General features: G+C 44.8%; 1 protein-coding gene across 1 annotated transcript; it reads left to right on the top strand.

Moving 5' to 3' along the window:
• The first annotated feature begins 3,873 nt into the window (after window positions 1–3,873).
• Window positions 3,874–14,963, top strand: LOC129344812 (solute carrier family 2, facilitated glucose transporter member 5-like). The gene is made up of 10 exons (XM_055001705.1): window positions 3,874–4,034; window positions 5,110–5,234; window positions 7,861–8,013; window positions 8,092–8,217; window positions 9,818–10,005; window positions 10,300–10,410; window positions 11,673–11,774; window positions 13,137–13,212; window positions 13,319–13,446; window positions 14,553–14,963. Exons 1-10 carry the CDS (start codon window positions 3,877–3,879, stop codon window positions 14,706–14,708), a joined length of 1,323 nt encoding a protein of 440 aa, XP_054857680.1. The 5' UTR covers window positions 3,874–3,876; the 3' UTR covers window positions 14,709–14,963.
• The last annotated feature ends 3,301 nt before the right edge of the window (window positions 14,964–18,264 follow it).

Here is an 18,264-nt window from a genome sequence, read left to right as displayed (position 1 = left end):
CACGATCTAGTAAGCTTCTCCCCGTGCTTGACCCAAACCTATCAGGCTGCACATCTAACACCCTACTGAAATTTACTCCTTTGATTCTGAGCCCAGATTTTCCCACTGCCCTGGTAACTTTTTTAAACTGCCTGTTGACTATCACTCTTGAGTCTTTGAACCAGGATTGCTCAATGGTGAAAGAAATACACCCTGTGCATGTTCATAGGCACTCCTGTTTTTTAACATTTTGCAAAATTCTGGGTTCAAATTAAACCCAGGAGGTTGTTACAGAGAAATATAATACTTAGAATTCCTGTAGTGCATGAAGAATATTGATGTAATCCTTAGCTCTGGAAAGTAAGGGAGTTTTATTACCCTGGTTCTGGTTGGGGGTAACAGAAGTAGAAAGTGGCTTGTGGAAGGCCATGTGACAAGTTCAAGGCAAAGCTGAGATACAAATTGGGGGGACTTGTGATTCATTCTTCTCTTGGACACTGAACTACACCAATACTGTTTTAAAATCAGAAAATAATGTGCATTCAGTTAGCCCTGGAGATGGCAGAATGTCTCTTCTTTCATTTCTGTACATTTTCGCATTCACATTGCATAGTGTTGTACAGTTTTTATATACTATATATGCATACAACTAGCATCATTTTATATGAGCCAATTTGGTGTAGTGGTTAAGAGCGAAGGGACTCTAATCTGGAGAGCCAGGTTTGATTCCCCACTCCTCCACTTGAAGCCAGCTGGGTGATCTTGGGTCAATCACAGCTTCTCAGAGCTCTCTCAGCCCCACCTACCTCACGGTGATTGTTGTGGGGATAATAACATGCTTTGTAAACTGCTCTGAGTGGGTGTTAAGTTGTCTTGAAGGGCAGTATATAAATTGAATGTTATTACTACATATAATGCTGATGTATTGCCCCCCACAAAAACGGTGGGAAAAAATGCGTATATTTCATGTGGAAAACAAAATGCAAGCAGAAAGAAAAATAGCATGAAAATAAGGGGAATCACAGATTCAGTTAGAAGGTAGATGTGAAATCGAACCAGTGTTTTTTCAGATGGAAATGGCAGGAGTGACAAATTCAAAATAACCCCTTCTTGCTGTGAGAATTTGATTTAATGGCGGCTCAGGTCTTAACTGTCAACAGCTTCCCCCGGAATCTTCTGGCCTCCTTCGCCTGATTGGCTGTCTGAATTCCAAGAATCTTTCAAGGGGAAAAAAGAACCTGGTTTGGACTGTCTCTTCATCAGTACAGTTTGAGTGCATGTTGCCTGTTTGTCCCAGAAGTCTTCTTCTAAAACATGGGTAGGGTAGGTGCCTACAGACAAGCTCCTTAGCCATGCACTTCTGATCCTGTTTCTCTTTTCTCTTGAGTAGCAACCTTGTTCTTTCTCCATCCTCTGTTTTTCAAATGTTTTAAAGGGTGAATTGGGAATTTAAAGCAGCTATCTCTCTTGAATGTTACCTACGGCTATCTTAGAATGGCTTTTTAAAAGGGATTAGACCAATATATGGAGCCTATCCATCCATCGATGGCTATTAACCATGCTAGCTAATTGGAACTTCAGTGAGAGGCAATATGCCTCCAAATACCAGATGCTGCAGGCAGGTCATTACCTTCATGTACTGCTTGTTACTGTTTAGGGACATCTAGTTGACAGCATCTGGAATAAATGGACTTGATCCAGTGATGCATTTCCTCTGATCTTAGCAGAGCCGCCTCACCTTTCGGCAAGATTCCTTTCTTGCTCCCTTGCAGCTTGGCCTGGTTTCTGACTATTGAGCGACCCTTTTTATCCAGCACATGGCAGAAGAAATAATCAAGGAACCGGTGAGTTTGGAGAGCTTGGCCTTTTTGCTGTGATCTTCGTTGACAGTCTGAGTGGATGCAAGCAAGGCTGGTGGGCGTGAGAGGCGGTTGCCAATATTTGCCCTGTCTCCTGATAGCAGGAGCGTCTGGATAAAACGTAGCACAAAAAGGCTTGCACTACTTCTTCCACTAGACACCCCTTCCATCAGGAAATGGGAAGACTGCCCTTCTTGTGGAGCAGAGAAGGGGAAAGGGAGCTGCGAATGGTGGGGTGAAGGAGGAGAAGGTGTGGCAACTAGAGCATTCAAAATCATTCTCTTACCTTATCTCACTAACCCTTGAAAAAATCCTGTAAGGTAGGCCAGCCTTATTGTAAACCTCCAAGAGCCAAAGCTGAGAATTGAACCACTCCCAGATTGTTCTCTCGGTCTCCCAAGTCATAGCTGCCTTATGGAGACCCCGGCGGGGTTTTCAGGGCAAAAGACTAACAAGGTGGTTTGCCATTGCTGGCCTCTGCAACCCTGGTCTTCGTTGGAGGTCTCCCATCCAATTACTAACCAAGGCTGACCCTGCTTAGCTTCTGAGATCTGACGAGATCAGGCTCAGCTGGGCCTCCATACCCTCAAGCAATGCTGCATATGTTTTGCATAATGTATATAATACGTACACAGATCCTTTTACTCAGGAGAAAAGGTTGGTATGTAAATCAACAATCTAATCATTATTAACATATTGTGGAAGCGGGAACACAGAAGAGGAGAACAAATATATAATGAATATTAAAGGGGAGAACTAAGGATAAACTGATTTAGGACCTTTCCTTGCAGTAATATAGATTAAAGCGAATTGCGGTAAGCAATACAAAGTAATACACGTGTATGCTAGGTGAACTTCTGAACTTTGCATGAACTGTCTGTGTGTTTTTCAGAATGTTAGGTAACTAAAATAGGTGTGTTTTCATCTTTGACAGCTAATTAAAAATAGTGGACTCTATCTAGATTAATGTTCTTCTATCAGAGAATAGACCAATGGTGATCTACCAAGTTAACTCTGTCATTTCTCACAGATTTATAGTTTTGTTTTGCAAGTTGGATATAACGTCATTTTTAGCTAATTAGAAGTTTATACAATAGAAATTATGAATATTTAATGAAGCATCAAACCAATCATTGTTTGTGCTATCACATGGAAAAGATCTTAGATATTTGCATAAGATAACCTATAAAACATGCAAATTCAGATAGTATGTTAGAGTTCTGATTGGAAGAAATCTCACGAGAATTTAGGTGAGAATCTTATCTTTGCATTGTATACTACGGGAATCTTAATGTATTTCATAGAAACTTTGTTAATTAGGAAATGTTAGTAAACCTAATACTTACTGCTTTCCTGTGTTCTATTTTTGTAGGATTTATATTAACAACCATATATATTTTGGTATCTTGCTTCGTTAAAAGACTAGAGTGTAATTCCAATTAAAAGGAAATGAATAAACTCTAGAAAGTTCTTTGTGTGAAGAAGCATTGCAAAAAGGACCCTATAAATAATGTACTGATAAGCAGAACTTGTTCAAAGAACAGTCCTGTTTGATAGGTCTTGAACTAATTGCTGAAAGCTATTCAAGAGAAAAGATTAATCTTTCTTCTAGGATAGCGGAAGCTTAGTAAAAACACGGATAAGAGTCCGTTACACCTTTATTGGGAGCAAGTTTTGCTGAGGTCAACAGGGTTTATCTCCAATCGAAGGTATCTCTGACTATGCCTGGAGTGTCGTAAATATTTATGCCTGCTTTGCCCTGTAAGCTCAGTCCTACCTGCTGCTCCTTCCCATAGGAGCTCACAAAGGTGCTCGCACAAATCACATTGATCTCTGCCTTTGGATCTTCTTTTCAATATGGCTACAACCTCGTTGTGATCAACTACCCAGCTCAGGTAAGACGGCTCTGAAGATGGCCAGGATGGGCGGCCGACGGGCATTCCTTTGAAGCTTATGTTGGTTTTGACCCTGGAATTTGTGGCCTCCTGCAAGTGGAAAGGCCCTGACTCCCCAAAACGATTTCCTTCTCTCCTAGTGGATGCAAGAATTTTACAACCAGACCTACCACAAGAGGAACAATATCAACATAGACAAAGGCTTGCTCATGTTCTTTTGGGGGCTCACTGTTACGTTCTTCCCGATCGGAGGCCTGATTGGGACCCTTCTGGCTCGGCCCTTGGCAGATCATTGCGGCAGGTACTGAGACAAACCTTGCGGCAATTAATCGGTGCAGTCTTCCGACCCTGAGAGGCTAATTAGATGCCAGTGGGAAGTGGGCAATGGCTGCGGCTAACTCATGTCTCTATGGTAACATCCAGCAAAATAAACATGCGGTGTTCAATGGTTTGGAGCAGGTTTGTGGAAATGATGAACGCCATTAGATCCCGAACTTCCTGGGACTGAAGGATGATAACATTCTGCCTATGAATTTATCAAGGGAAAGAGATCATAACCGTCCTTCCACAGTTACGATCCAATTGGGCTTCTATGGGATGTCTAAGACCTAATTTCAACTTGACGTGCCTGCCCAAAACACTTCCCCATGCAGTGTGCACTCTTGTCTTACTTAAACCAGGAGATGAGCAATATTAGCATGTCACCACAATGACCCCTTGGGCTGTACGGGTCTCTGGTGCACACACATGTCATGGCACAGGCACGTGGCAGCTCATCATCATGAGACAATGGGTTGGGTGCAGGGTTGCACAGGTAAGTTCTTCATAGCACATTTAAATTAGGTCTGTCATTGAACTTTATCTTTTCTAATAGACAAGACTAAAAAAACATTCTAATGTATGGCCTCCTGTCCAGAGTTCTGATTAGCAGTGGAGGCCAATCTGAATAACTGCTGGCAGATTTTCAAAAGAGCAGCCATTGTTTCTTTTGTCCCCGTATTCCTGGGAGGTATAACTCGGTGATCCTTTGCCCTGGAGGCAACCTAACCACCTTTTTGCAGATAGCGTCCCAAATGACAATTTTCCAGTGGCTGCAAGTTGTAAAGGCCTTCCAGGTGCTCTCTTCTGCTACCTCTTTCTCTTCAAGCTTTCCTTTGAGCAAAATGAAGAACAGGATTCTGTAACTTTTAGTTGGGCCGAATTATTACTGGAATTAAGCTGATCTCCCGGGGTGGAGCGGGAGGGGTGCAATCACCAATGGCCCTTGACTGGCAGCAGAATCCCGTGTCCTTCCCTTTGCTTCTCCGTCGTTTTTCCTGTCCTTTTTGTGCTGCCTTACATTCACTAGCATTGCATCTTCCGCTGCTTCTTTCCAGAAAAAACATCTTGCTGGTAAATAACTTTTTTTCCGTCACTGCTGCTGTCCTCTCCTGCTGCTGTAAAGCGGTGCATTGCTATGAACTGGTCATCTTTTCACGCTTGGTTATTGGAATATGTGCAGGTGAGTCAGGACACTGGAGGCCAGGCCCTCATTATCCCAAATGGGTGGATGGAGGAGGGAGCTGCATGTATTCGGATGCACTTTGGTGGCTGGATTCTTTGGTGGGGTGAACTGCAGGGACAAAGCACCAGACTTAAACCAAGGAATAAATGGTGGTGGAGAGTGCCGTCAAGACATAGGCTGATTCCGCACATGTTGGATAATGCACTTTCAATGCACTTTATCAATCATTTGAGGTGGATTTTTTGTTCCGCACACGAATAAATCCATTCCAAATGATCTATAAAGAGGATTGGAAGTGCATTATCCAACGTGTGCAGAATCACTGTGGCGACCTCTGCTGGGTTTTTCAAGGCAAGAGACTTAGCAGAGGTGGTTTGCCATTGCCTGCCTCTGCAACCCTGGTTGTCTTTGGAGGTCTCCCGTCCAATTACTAACCAAGGCCAACCCTGCTTAGTTTCCAAGCTCTGATGAAATTGGGCTTGCCTGGGCTATCCTGATCAGGGTAAGGAATAAATAGAGCCACTGAGAATTTGAAAACTTCAAATCCTCTGAACTTTATGGGTTAACAGCTGAATGTTACAAGAAATCCTGTAAGGGGATGCTGCATCCCTTAATGAATACCTTCAGTGAACGCTTACCAACTGGCACCATTCAAGACTCGTGGAATGCTGCCGGAATGATATTTATACATAAACTGGAGGAAGACCCATCAACTCTGAGTTCACATAAACCAATTTCTGTAAGTAGGAAGGTGTGGATGGATGAAGCTCCTGAAGCTACATTATTGCTGTGCTTTGGCAGCAGCCCGCAGAAAAGGCAATCTCTTTTCCTGTTCCTTGAAACCTTTTAACTGGAGATGTTGGGTTATCTTCTGCAAGCTGGGCATTTGCTCGCCGTTCCATGAAGCCATCGCTCTCTAGCAGAGGCCAGGCAAAGCAAAACAAGAATATACTTTTTTTCCCCTCCATGCAGCCTCACCCAGGATCTTTGTACATACCTGGAAGAGGGCTGGGAGAATTTATTTATTTATTATATTAGATTTTTAGTCTGCTCTCCCTGCCAGGCAGGCTCAGGGAGGAGTACAACATTTCAATTTACATAAATAACAGTTAAAAACAGCTAAAACATTATACAAATAACATTAAAACAACTTTATACAATAAATACAATACAGGTTCTCTTCAGATGGCGAGAATAAACCACTACATTTCAGGGCATAGCTCATATATAGGCTCATATATAGGGTGGTGGACAGATCTTTAGTGTGGCCGGTGGGGGCCCAACCTAGCCTCCACCATGTGCCTGGCAGAACATCTCTGTCTTACAGGCCCGGCAGAAAGATAACAAATCCCACCGGGCCCTGGTTTCCTTAGAGAGTTCCACCAGGTTGGTGCCAGGACCGAAAAGGCCCTGGCTCTGGTCGAGGCCAGGTGGGCCTCCCTTGAGCCAGGGACCACCAACAGTTGTTTATTTGTTGAACAAAGCATCCCCTGGAGTACATATGGGGAGAGGCGGTCCTGCAGATATGGTCTATATGGAATTATAGAATGGTCCTCTATGGAAATCTCACAAGGAATTTCCCTGGGCAACCTCCTTTGGTGACAATACTTGTAATCCGTCTTTCTAAAAAAACCAAAAAGTTTCAAGGCGGCTCACAAAAATATGTAAAACCACCTGATAAACAATAAATCGAAAAATATTTAAAATCAGTAAATAAAATATTTTAAACCAATAAATAACAGTAGAATGTCTGTCAAACAAGATGATAAAACAGCAGGCCAATATACAAAAAGGTCTGTCCCTCAAAAGTTCTGTCTTGTGAAGTTTGCGGAAGGACAGAAGCATATGGGAGCTTTCCTCACTTCCTCTGGTAAATGGCTCCATCCAGTGCGGAGCTGCAACTGAGAAGACTGTAGCATAGGGTTGCCAGCCTCCAGGTAGTGATCTCCCACAATTACAACAGGTCTCCAGGCCACAGAGATCAGTTCACCTGGAGAAAATGGCTACTTTGGGGCGTGAACTCTATGGAATTATGTCATGCCAAGGTCCTTTCCCTCCCCAAACCCCACTTTCTCCAGGTTTCACCCACCAGACCTCCAGGAATTTCCCAACTTGGAGCTGGCAACCCTACTGTAGCATAGGTTGTAGCAGATCTCACTTGCCTGCAAGAAAGAGGTCTTCAAGAGGCCTTGCTCAGTTGATGAACAATGAACTCTCACAGGGCTTTTTTCTGGGAAAAGAGGTGGTGGAACTCAGTGAGTTGCCAACACAGGACCACACAATGATGTCACTTTGGGTCATCTGGAACAAGGGGGGAGTTTTTTAAAGTTTAAATTGCCCTCTGCGAAAATGGTCACATGGCTGGTGGCCCCGCCCCCTGATCTCCAGACAGAGGGGAGTTGAGATTGCCCTCAAACTATCCTCTGTCTGGAGATCAGGGAGCGGGGCCACCAGCCATGTGACCATTTTCAAGAGATGCCGGAACTCTGTTCCACTGCGTTCCAGCTGAAAAAAAGCCCTGAACTCTGATCATCTTCTGGGCCGTCACTTGAAAACGTTCAGAGATATTTCTGTGCACACCACATGCAGTATGTGTATCATGAATTATCCTTTGATTACCCAGGCATAGCCTGCAGTGTTGTCCCCATGTATCTTGGAGAGGTGTCCCCTCACAACCTGAGAGGAGCTGTAATCGTGGTGGCTCATTTCTTCATCGCCTTTGGAGTCTTGGTGGCTCAGGCTCTCGGCCTCCATGTCGTCCTTGGAACCAGGAAAGGTATATGGCATTTCAGAGGTGTGTTTTGCCATTACGGATCACGTGCATTCTTGCCATTCGTGCTTGTCTCTTCCGTAGGTTGGCCAGTGCTGTTATTCCTCACCAGCATCCCGGCTTTATTTCAGATCCTTTTGCTGCCCCAGTTCCCTGAGAGTCCCAGGTATCTATTAATGCAGAAGGGGGATGAAGAGAATGCAAGGAAAGGTACAAAGAACCCTGGATCAGCATGGAGGCCTTTGGGTGTGGGTAGCCCTCGTAGAAATGCAAGCTCTTCATGCGGAAGAGATTGCAGAAGATAATTCTCCGCTCTTGGCCCTTTTCATATGAGTGCATTGTTCTGCCATGACAAGAGGCTTACCTTTGTTGTATTTTTATATAGTTCTGTTTTATGTTATCCTCCCAACCAATCCCGTGAGGTAGGTTAGCCTGAAGATACAGGGCTGGCCCAAGATCACCCAGTGAATGGAGATTTTAATCTGGGTTTTCCAGATCTGAGCCTGACACTCTAACCACAACATGTTGACTTGGTCTCTACCTATCTCTCTACACAAAGTTTAAACCTGCTCCTTCACACACACCTGCCCCTCTTTCAGCTATGAAGCTCTCATCCAAGATCTGAGCTCTTGGGAGACCTAAGAACTGATAGCCACTGTGGTGTAGAATGTCAGGGAGACCCAGATTCGAATCCCCACTCTGCCACAAAAGCTTGCTGGGTGACCTTGGACAGTCACATAGTCAGTCAGTCAAGTTTATTATTACGGCTAACTCCTCTGGTTTATTATTATGGCACTGTGCCAGTATAACATCCCTCCAAAAGTCGAAAAGAGCATAAAATAGATTATTACAAAAGATAAAAACTAGCTAAAAATGATACAATATATGTACAGATGAAAGAGTAGGTAATACATATGAAAGTGTTAAAATACCTAAAGGAGAGACTTGGAACCTCACCCGTTAGCAAACGTAACAGCATTTACGTGATCTTTTCGGGTTATGTAGCATGCAGCACAGAATTTGGCTACCTTAGCAGTCACACACTCTCAGCCTAACCTACCTCACAGGGTGGTTGTGAGGATAAAATGGAGGAAAACAACATAAGCCACTTTGGATTCCCTTTGGGGAGGAAGGCAAGGTAGAAAATAAACAATCATGCTCCCTTGTCGAAAGCCTTCGACAATAAATCATGCTCCCCTTTGGATTTTTTTCCTGTGTTTTTTTTAAAAATGTCTTTTTATATATTGTGGCTTGATCTGGGTCCCATTTCAAAGAAAGGTGGAATTACACACATTGTAAATAAAATGAGAGTCCTTTATCCAGGTATCCTGAAAACCATGGAGCTGATAGCGGCCCCCCTTTCAAGTTAGTAAAAAGTCCAGTAGCATCTTTAGTTAGTCTTTAAGACTAACCAACTTTATTGTAGCATAAGCTTTCGAGAGCTTATGGTTCTCGAAAGCTTATGCTACAATAAAGTTGCAGCTGACGAAGAGAGCCGTGGTTCTCAAAAGCTTATGCTACAATAAAGTTGCAGCTGATGAAGAGAGCTGTGGTTCTCGAAAGCTTATGCTACAATAAAGTTGCAGCTGATGAAGAGAGCTGTGGTTCTCAAAAGCTGATGCTACAATAAAGTTAGTTAGTCTTAAAGGTGCTACTGGACTCTTTACTATTTTGCTGCTACAGACTAACACGGCTAACTCTTCTGGATCTATCACCTTTCAAGTTGTGTGTTATATCCTTGTATCTCCTTGCTTACCCCCTGGTCTTTCCCTCTTTGACTCAAATCCTTTCATTCTGTCTTCCCACTCAGCCCTGCAGATGGTGAGACAGAGGGAAGATGTAGAAGAGGAGATGGAAGAGATGAGAATGGAAGACAACATGGAGCAGACAGAAAAACGCATGTCCATGTGCAGTCTTGTGCTGTGTCAAAGCCAGCAGTGGCAACTCCTTTCTGTCATCGTCATGATGCTCGGCCAGCAGCTCTCTAGTCTCAACACAGTAAGGAAGGTGATAGGCCAAGAGTTTAGTCCATTGTGCCTGGAGCAAAGTGGACTCAATTGAGATCCCGAACATATTTGATTAAATAGTGTCTCTGAAGCTCAGATTCTAGGTTCGGGATTGAATTGTTGCAGAAGGAGGCTAGAACGCCCAGCTTCCTCTTCTAGGCAGAGAAGATGAAGGGCTGTGGAGGAGATGTCAAAATGTTCTTCACTCCCCCACCCCAGCAGCCCATGGTCCCACATAGTGCCCTCCATGTAGCTAAGAACTTCTGTTCCCACGGTCTGATTTCAGATACGCTATTATGCAGAGGTAATCTACCTGTCTACGGGGGTACAAGAGGACAACGTAAGGTACATCACTGTGACGATAAGCGCAATGGTCATCTTCATCACTACAATAACGGTAGACCTCTCCCATCTCTCTTTCCTTCCCCCCTTTTAAATGTCTCTCAAGGCAATTGTGGCTACTGGGTCTTCCCTCAAAGAATGCTAAGAATTAAAATTTGGTGCCCACATGTTCCCCTCCAACAGAACCATAATTCCCAGAGTTCCCTGGGAAAAAGGAGATGACTACCAGTTTTTCTATGGTATGGAAATGTCCTAGAGTTGGCAGCCTGGCCTCTGCAAAGCTGGAGCTTTCAGGGAGCAGAACCCTTGAAAAACTAGTGTTGCATGTGTCATGACATCACTTTCATGAAAAAAACAGAAGTGATGTCACAGCAACTTGTGGCACTCTAGGAAATCCCTGAAACTCTTTGGTAAAGACTCTAGAAATTTGGGGGATCTCAAGAGCATTGCAGGGTGGCTGTGATGTCACTTCTGGGTTTTTACTGGAAGTGATGTCATGACACATGCAACACTGGGTTTCTTCTCACTGCCTCGAGGAAAGTAGTGGAAGGGCTGCACTGAACAGAGAAAGAATGCTCACCACAACCTGGAGGCTGGTAGCATGTCCTTCGTCCTGCTTCAGGCTTCCATCTCATAATTCTTTACATTTAAGGGTTTTGATATCAGTACTGGTCACAGAAACACAGTATGTATTGTTGTGGATTTTCCGGGCTGTATAGCTGTGGTCGTGGCATTGTAGTTCCTGATGGTTTGCCAGCAGCTGTGACTGGCATCTTCAGAGGTATAGCACCAAAAGAGAGATCTCACAGTGTCTCTCCCATCTCACACACACTGTGACACTGAGAGATCTCTGTCTTTTGGTGCTACACCTCTGAAGATGCCAGTCACAGCTGCTGGCAAAACGTCAGGATCTACAATGCCAAGACAGCCCGGAAAATCCACAACAACCATCGTTCTCTGGCTGTGAAAGCCTTCGATAATGGTATGTATTGTTTATGCTGCAAGAAGATGTTAAGAACTCAATACACATACTCGAAAATAATTTTTCATGTGTCATTGCTATGAACCAGGCCTTTATCCTGCCCTGCCTCCAAAGAGCTATGGTCAGTGTACACCTTCCCCCATCTCACACACACAACATTTTATTCTTGGAAGAATCCCTTAAGGGCAGATTAGGCAGAGAGAAGGTCACCAGCCAAAAGGTAATCAAGGACAAGGACAAAGAATTTGACCTGGGGGCTCCCCAGTCTAAACCCTGCAATACACTGTCTCATGATGGCATTTTTTCCAGCACCCCCCTGCCTTTGTATCTTCTAGATTTTTGTTATCGATTCTTCGGGGCGAAGGGTGCTGCTTCTCACTGGCTTTGGGATCTGTAGTGTCTGCTGCATTCTGCTAGCCATGGCCCTTGAACTTCAGGTCTGTAATTCTAAACGTGTCAGGCTTTGTTCTAACCTAGAGACATTGCAGCTTTCCTCTTCTTCTGTCCTGCTTCATGCCAACTCAGACAAACAAAAATTAAAAAGCAAGATGCTTTGGAACAATCATGTTGCAACGATGGGGTGTCCCTTTTGCTCATCCATCCTCAGAAGAATATCAGAGAAAGCTCCTTTTGAATTTAAAATTCACTTGGGATGTTGCAAGAAGAGGGGGGAATATGAGCTCCTGTTGGTGGATCTACCTTGCAAATTTCACTTGGTTATTGTTTTACAAAGTGACAATGGGACACTTTGGCTTCTTGATTTTCCTCTTTGCCAGAAACAGCGGGGAACGTGGGGTGTCAATAGCAAAGGCAGAGACATAGGAGTAGATGAAGTTGCCTTATCCCAAGTGATACTGCTTGTTCCACCAGCCCAGCAGTGTCTGCTCTGAGCTGCAGCTGGTCTCCAGGGCCTTAGAGCTGAAACACACGAGACAAATTACATGTGAAGAGCACGTGTTGGGTTCTGCAAGCTTCCCTGGGAGCGGTAGTCTTACCCTCCCCCCTCTCCAAGCTCCTGGAGGAAAACTGAACCAAGTGTATTTTCTTACAAACAACAGCCACTCAACTGGAGAGATTCTCTCCTTCAAAAATCCACTTGCTTTGGCTTTCCTTTAGGAGCTCAGAGATGGGGCGGAGGGGAGGGGAATCCGTGCTGTGATTCCCTGCCGGGAGAAGAAGAATAGAAGGGACTGGGTTTCTCACTCACAAAACACCTTGGCTTTCTTCCTGCCTCGTTACATCGTTCCCCACCTCCCTACCCCCATCCCAAGCTCCCAGAGGATTTTTGAAAGAGAGAAAGAGAGTGAGCATGTGTGGGAAAGAGAAAGTCCCTCCAGTTGCAATTCTCCCCAGCTGAATCATGCATCTGACGAAGAGAACTGTGATTCTCGAAAGCTTATGCTACAATAAAATTGGTTAGTCTTAAAGGTGTTACTGGACTCTTTTTGATTTTGCTACTACAGACTAACACGGCTGACTCCTCTGGATCTATCTCCCCAGCTGAGAATCACATCGAGCAGTTGGGTTTTTTTAAAGACTACATTTCCCAGGGATCTTTGCAGGATCCAACATGCATCCATGCATCTCGTGTGGTTCCACTCTTAGAAGAGAAAGATCTTTCACCAGTATCTGCTATCTTTGAGATCTTTGTAATGAGAGCTTGAACCTGGGATCTTCCACATGCAAAGCCATGTGCTCTGCCCTAGGCTATGGTCACTTTCCCTGCAGTATTTAAAATAAGAGGTGCCTGGTGGCTTCGTTCATCTTTGACGGAACCCTGGCCCACTTTCTCCCAACAGAGTACAATTGCTTGGATGTCCTACTTCAGCACCGCTTTCCTCATTATCTATGTGATCGGACACTCCATCGGGCCCAGTAAGTCACCCTAAGTGCTGTAGAGGGTGTAAAGAAGAAGCACAAAATAGATAGATTAGCTGCTGTGTGTGCCGTGCAAACCCTCAACTCCTTGGTCTTTGCCCAGGTCCTGTTCCCAGCGTGATGATCACAGAGATGTTCCTGCAGTCATCCCGAGCCTCTGCTTTCATGGCCGGAGAAATTGTGCATTGGGTCTCTCTCTTCCTTACGGACATGCTGTTTCTTCATATTAAGGTTGGTGGCTTTTGTGGTTTATTTTGGATGTGCTTCCAGTACCCCCTTCCAGCACGGAAGTGAATCAGGGCTTGCGGGAATGGATCTTGCCAGTGGCAGTCTGAATGAAGCTTCCAGATTGGCCTGGCTGGTATAAATTCTAGGAGCTTGTTTTGCTGCAGACTAGTCAACACTGCAGGGCTTGCTGCCTGATGCGTTCTGGACTCAAAGCCCTTCTTTGGCTCCAGTAACGGACTGCAGAGAGTCTGGGCCAGAGAACACCAGCTGCATTTCTGATTTCATTTGCAGGCTTCTCCAGACCGGTCCTACCTTGCATTGTCAGGTTCAGAGATGCATGTGTTCAGGGCTTTTTTTCTGGGAAAAGAGGTGGTGGAACTCAGTGGGTTGCCCTCGGAGAAAATGGTCACATGGCTGGTGGCCCCGCCCCCTGATCTCCAGACAGAGGGGAGTTTAGATTGCCCTCCACACTGCTCCAGTGGCGCGGAGGGCAATCTAAACTCCCCTCTGTCTGGAGATCAGGGGGTGGGGCCACCAGCCATGTGACCATTTTCAAGAGGTTCCGGAACTCCGTTCCACCGCGTTCCAGCTGAAAAAAAGCCCTGCATATGTTTATGGGCCTTTGGGCACAGGGCATCGCCACGACCTTCTGCCCCAGTTGCCTTCTCATACACCCCAGTCATGGCCAAGGTCCTACCCCCATTTTCCTTCCTGATTGTGGCCAACTCCCTCCTCCACTTGTGGTTATGCTGGAGGGAACAGAGCGTGCCGTTTAGTTCCTCCAGGATTCTGGCAGTAAGAATCATGGCAATGTTGCAGTTGGCCTCTGGGAATTCTCTTGCACCCTCCTTCCAAGTACTTCTCCCACTGGATAAATCAATACTACAGCAGTATTTCTAAGGGATAAACCACAGGCTGAGTTTCCTGGATGGGCCAACCATGCCTACTTCAGAGACTCACCCTGCCCAAGGCATTGATGAAGAACAAAAACAGAGAGCACTTCCTTTCTGCTACTCTGAACTTCTTAGAGGACATCTCAGATGATAACACGGGATCAATTCCATAGCATCTTTTTGCGTCCTGAATCTTTCTCTCTTTTGTGTTTGTAGATTGGCGCTGAGTCCTACAGCTTCCTTGTCTTCTTCCTCATCTGCATGTCCACGTACGCTTATATCTTCAAGATGGTCCCAGAAACCAAGAAAAAGACCTTTGTGGAGATCAGAAAGATTGTAAAAGATCACATCGATGGGTGTCTGCGGAAATAGCGATTCAGGAGGAATTCTCTGCCTCTTTCAAGATGGGGAACAGGAAATGGAAGATGCCAAGAGAATCAGGAATGGGATCCTCCAGCTCTTTTGACTCCATCTCAGTGGTAGCAGTTTCTCTTCTGCTCCCGGTTGTCTTTTCATACGTAGGTGTTCGTGCTCACCTGCTGTGAAAGAAGGGGCTCTCAAGAAAGCCAGTGAGATTCGTGTCTTGCTAGCCTTCAGCTCTCAGAAGCACCCTTTGTGACTACTAGTGATCACTGTCTTGCTTGCATAAAGGTTCTTGACCATATCAAGCTGCGTTTTATAGATACATCTAGCCTGATAACATCTGCTTTTAGTGTAGCTGTTTAGTCATCTGTTACATTTAATGAAGAAGCCTGTTGCATTCTGATGTCTTTCTGCATTGTCCTCCTTTTCCCACTTAGATCTCATTTGTGGCATTTTTTAAAAACATCAAATGCAAGTGCTAGTGTGAACAGTAAAAGTACTGTTTTCCTCTAATTTTTCCCCAGCTTAATTAATTACTACTTGTTCTTATCCACTGGCCAGAGTATTCCTGAATAAATTGCTAATTAACAGTTTTTGGGAGCTTGGGGGTTGCCGTAGGGAAGGGATTATGGACTGCTTTTCACTTTGCAGCTAAACCCACTTCCCTTCTTATTATTCCTTTTCAGTTTGTTTGTTTTTTACGGTCTTGATATTGCATAATGAGCCAACTGCAAAGTTGAAAAGCAGAACTTGACCCTCACCAATCCCACCCCAGGCATAAAAATGGATGAATTCCATTCGATGCAGGAATTTCATGGCCATGGTTAGCAGTTAATTAGGCTTTATAAACAAAGGGAATGAAAAAGAAGGAAAACCCCGTCCTCCCCTGCAAAAGCACACAGAACAACAAATGTGTTATGGCCGAATGTTTTTTGAGAATTTGGAAATAAATCTCACATTAGAAATCACAACACTAAAAAAACCAGCAGGAGAACATTTTAATCTCCCAGCACATTCCATTGTGGACCTAAAAGTGGCTGGCCTCAAACAGAGAAACTTCAAGGGGAGATTACAATGTGAGATTGCTAAACAGAGATTTAGGATTCTTATCACACTACAGATGCTAATTTCTGCTCTAATCAACTTGCATTGTACCATTATATCCTGATACTCTCCCTTGTAACACCCCACTCGCCTTTGGCTGAGATATAAAGGCTCATGGATCTCCATTCCTACTGGAAATAGTTCAACCTGCAACCTTCCACATGCAAAAAACATGCCTTCAGCTACGGTTTCTCTTTCTTGAACTTTTTAAGAGTTCACAGTTAACCATAAGACCTGTTTATTATTACCCGGATCAGCAGTGTCTCTTAGCAAGTATTATCCTTAAACTTCAGGTTAAAATGTTATTTATTACTATCATGGTAAAGGAAGACCCCAGATTTGGGATTAGATGTGGTACAGAAAGTGTGGCATGGAAAGATTTTTAGAAGCGAGAAGCCAGTATCAGGAGATTTGGGAGGAAGGACTAGTGTTGATGACACAAAGTGCCAGCAGAGGGAGCCAGAGACTGTGAGAACCACCCAACTGCTTGGAGATCTCACAAAGGAAAAGAGAAGTGTGGATAATTCTCTATGAATTCTGTGGTTGCAATCTGAACAGTATATGACACCAGAACGGCAGCTGGTTTTCTACAGTACAAACCCTGTGTACTGATCTCAAACATGTTTTGACGAATAACCCAGCTATGCACATCACATCTTCAGGGACTCACTGGTATGACTTTAAATCATATAAGAATACTTAGCATTTATATAGAGTTCATAAATACATTATCTTGCTGCGGATCATAAAACAACTTCATAATGTAGGTCCATATTATTGCCTTCTAGTTCCTTCTAATTCACACCAGGCTTGCAAGACTTTTGATTCTGTGATCTGTGGCATATCCCAAGACCTGGACTTTTAAGAACAGAGTCTGGGATTAAAGTCTAGTACTGCTGCCCTAACCTGGATAGCCCAGTCTTGTAAGATTTCAGCTACTAAGCAGGGTCAGCCTTGGTCAGTAAGGGGACAGAAGACCTCCAAAGAAGACCAGGGTTGCAGAGCCAGGCAATGGCAAAGCCCCAACACTCTCTTGTCTTGAAAACCCCGGCTATGACTTGACAGCACTTTCCACCACCAATAGTATTGCCGCCATTGCTTATTTATATTTTGGTTGCTTTTCTGCTGTTTCCATCCCAACTGCCCTTGGGCCAAAATTCAGCATATGCAATTCTTTTTAGCATTCCCTCTAAGATACTTCATGGTCAAGTGGGTCTATCACACAACGAAATCATCTTCAGACAGTGCTGGGATTTCTGCATGCTAGGGTGAGGGGGGGGTGGTACTTTCAAGTATCAGCCAAGCTCCAGTCTTGCACGTGATACACACCAACAGTAGCCTGTATGTGCAAAAGGGTAACTGAAACGATTTCTGAGCTCTCTTAAAAGTAGTTATTGTTAGCTAAGCGGCTTTCCTTTAGCCAGGTGTGATTCTACCTCTGAATTAGCAAGCCCCTAATGTTGGGTGGTGGAATGGTTAGGGTGTCAGGCTAGAGTTCAAATCCCCAACGTGCCATGAATCTCACGGGGTGACTCTTCCCCAGCCTAGCCTACCTCACAGGGCTGTTGTGAAAGGAGAACAGAAGAGCCATGAGCACTGTGCTGAGCTTCCATGGAAGAAGTATGGGATAAAAATATACCGGACACAGGAAAGTAGAGATTTGTGCTTGTGTGACTGTAGAGCAACTCGGGAAAACACCTGTGCAGGTGGCGAAATGTGCCCACACCCTGGTATTGCCGATGCCAGGAGCTTATCCTCCTTGTTTGTGGCGCCCTCTAGTTTCCACCCACTGGAGTGGTTTTTCACCCTCTCCCGCTTGCTGGTTCCAATCCAAAGGAACTAGCCAAGCAGGATTTGAGCCGGAGGAGGAGCCAGCTTTCCTTTGTGGCTCCTGGCCACTGCTGATGTGGCTACAAAACACCTTTGCTGTTTGGAGTATATTCAGGTCATGGCATCTCTCTTGCCTGCCCGCAGCCTTCTTGGATAACATCCGATCTCCCATCAGGGCCCTCACAGGGAGCCACAGAAACCAGCCAACCGTGCTCTGATTGCCAAGCCAGGCACCCACCCACACTTTCCAAATCAGCTGAGAAGCAGGCGTGGAATATTTAGCTTGGTGAAAAAACACATCACGGTCTCCTGATCCTGGGACGGTTGAGAGTCCAAGAGGGTAGAAAATCTTCCTGAGCAACGGGGGGTCTCGTGCTGGGCCAAAGTGCAGAAGCCGCCTGTCACACGACACGACCCTGCTTCACTCTCACTTTTTTTATTGTAACATTTTCTTCCTTGCTCCACGAAAACTTGACCACCACTCTCCGTCCCTCCCCTGTGACAATGGAAAAGGGCTCTGAGAAAACGCTGACCTCCGTGGCCAGGGAAGGGGTGAGTGGTTGAGGAGAGGTCTTACTCTTTTCCTCTTATTGGGTAGTTTAAAAATAAACGTTCTGCTTTGCAATTTGGT

The sequence above is a fragment of the Eublepharis macularius genome, chromosome 17, assembly GCF_028583425.1.
Source record: "Eublepharis macularius isolate TG4126 chromosome 17, MPM_Emac_v1.0, whole genome shotgun sequence".
In the NCBI taxonomy this organism is placed as follows: domain Eukaryota; kingdom Metazoa; phylum Chordata; class Lepidosauria; order Squamata; family Eublepharidae; genus Eublepharis; species Eublepharis macularius.
The sequence above is the reverse complement of the archived record's forward strand: the minus strand, read 5'-3'. Positions and strand labels throughout refer to the sequence as shown.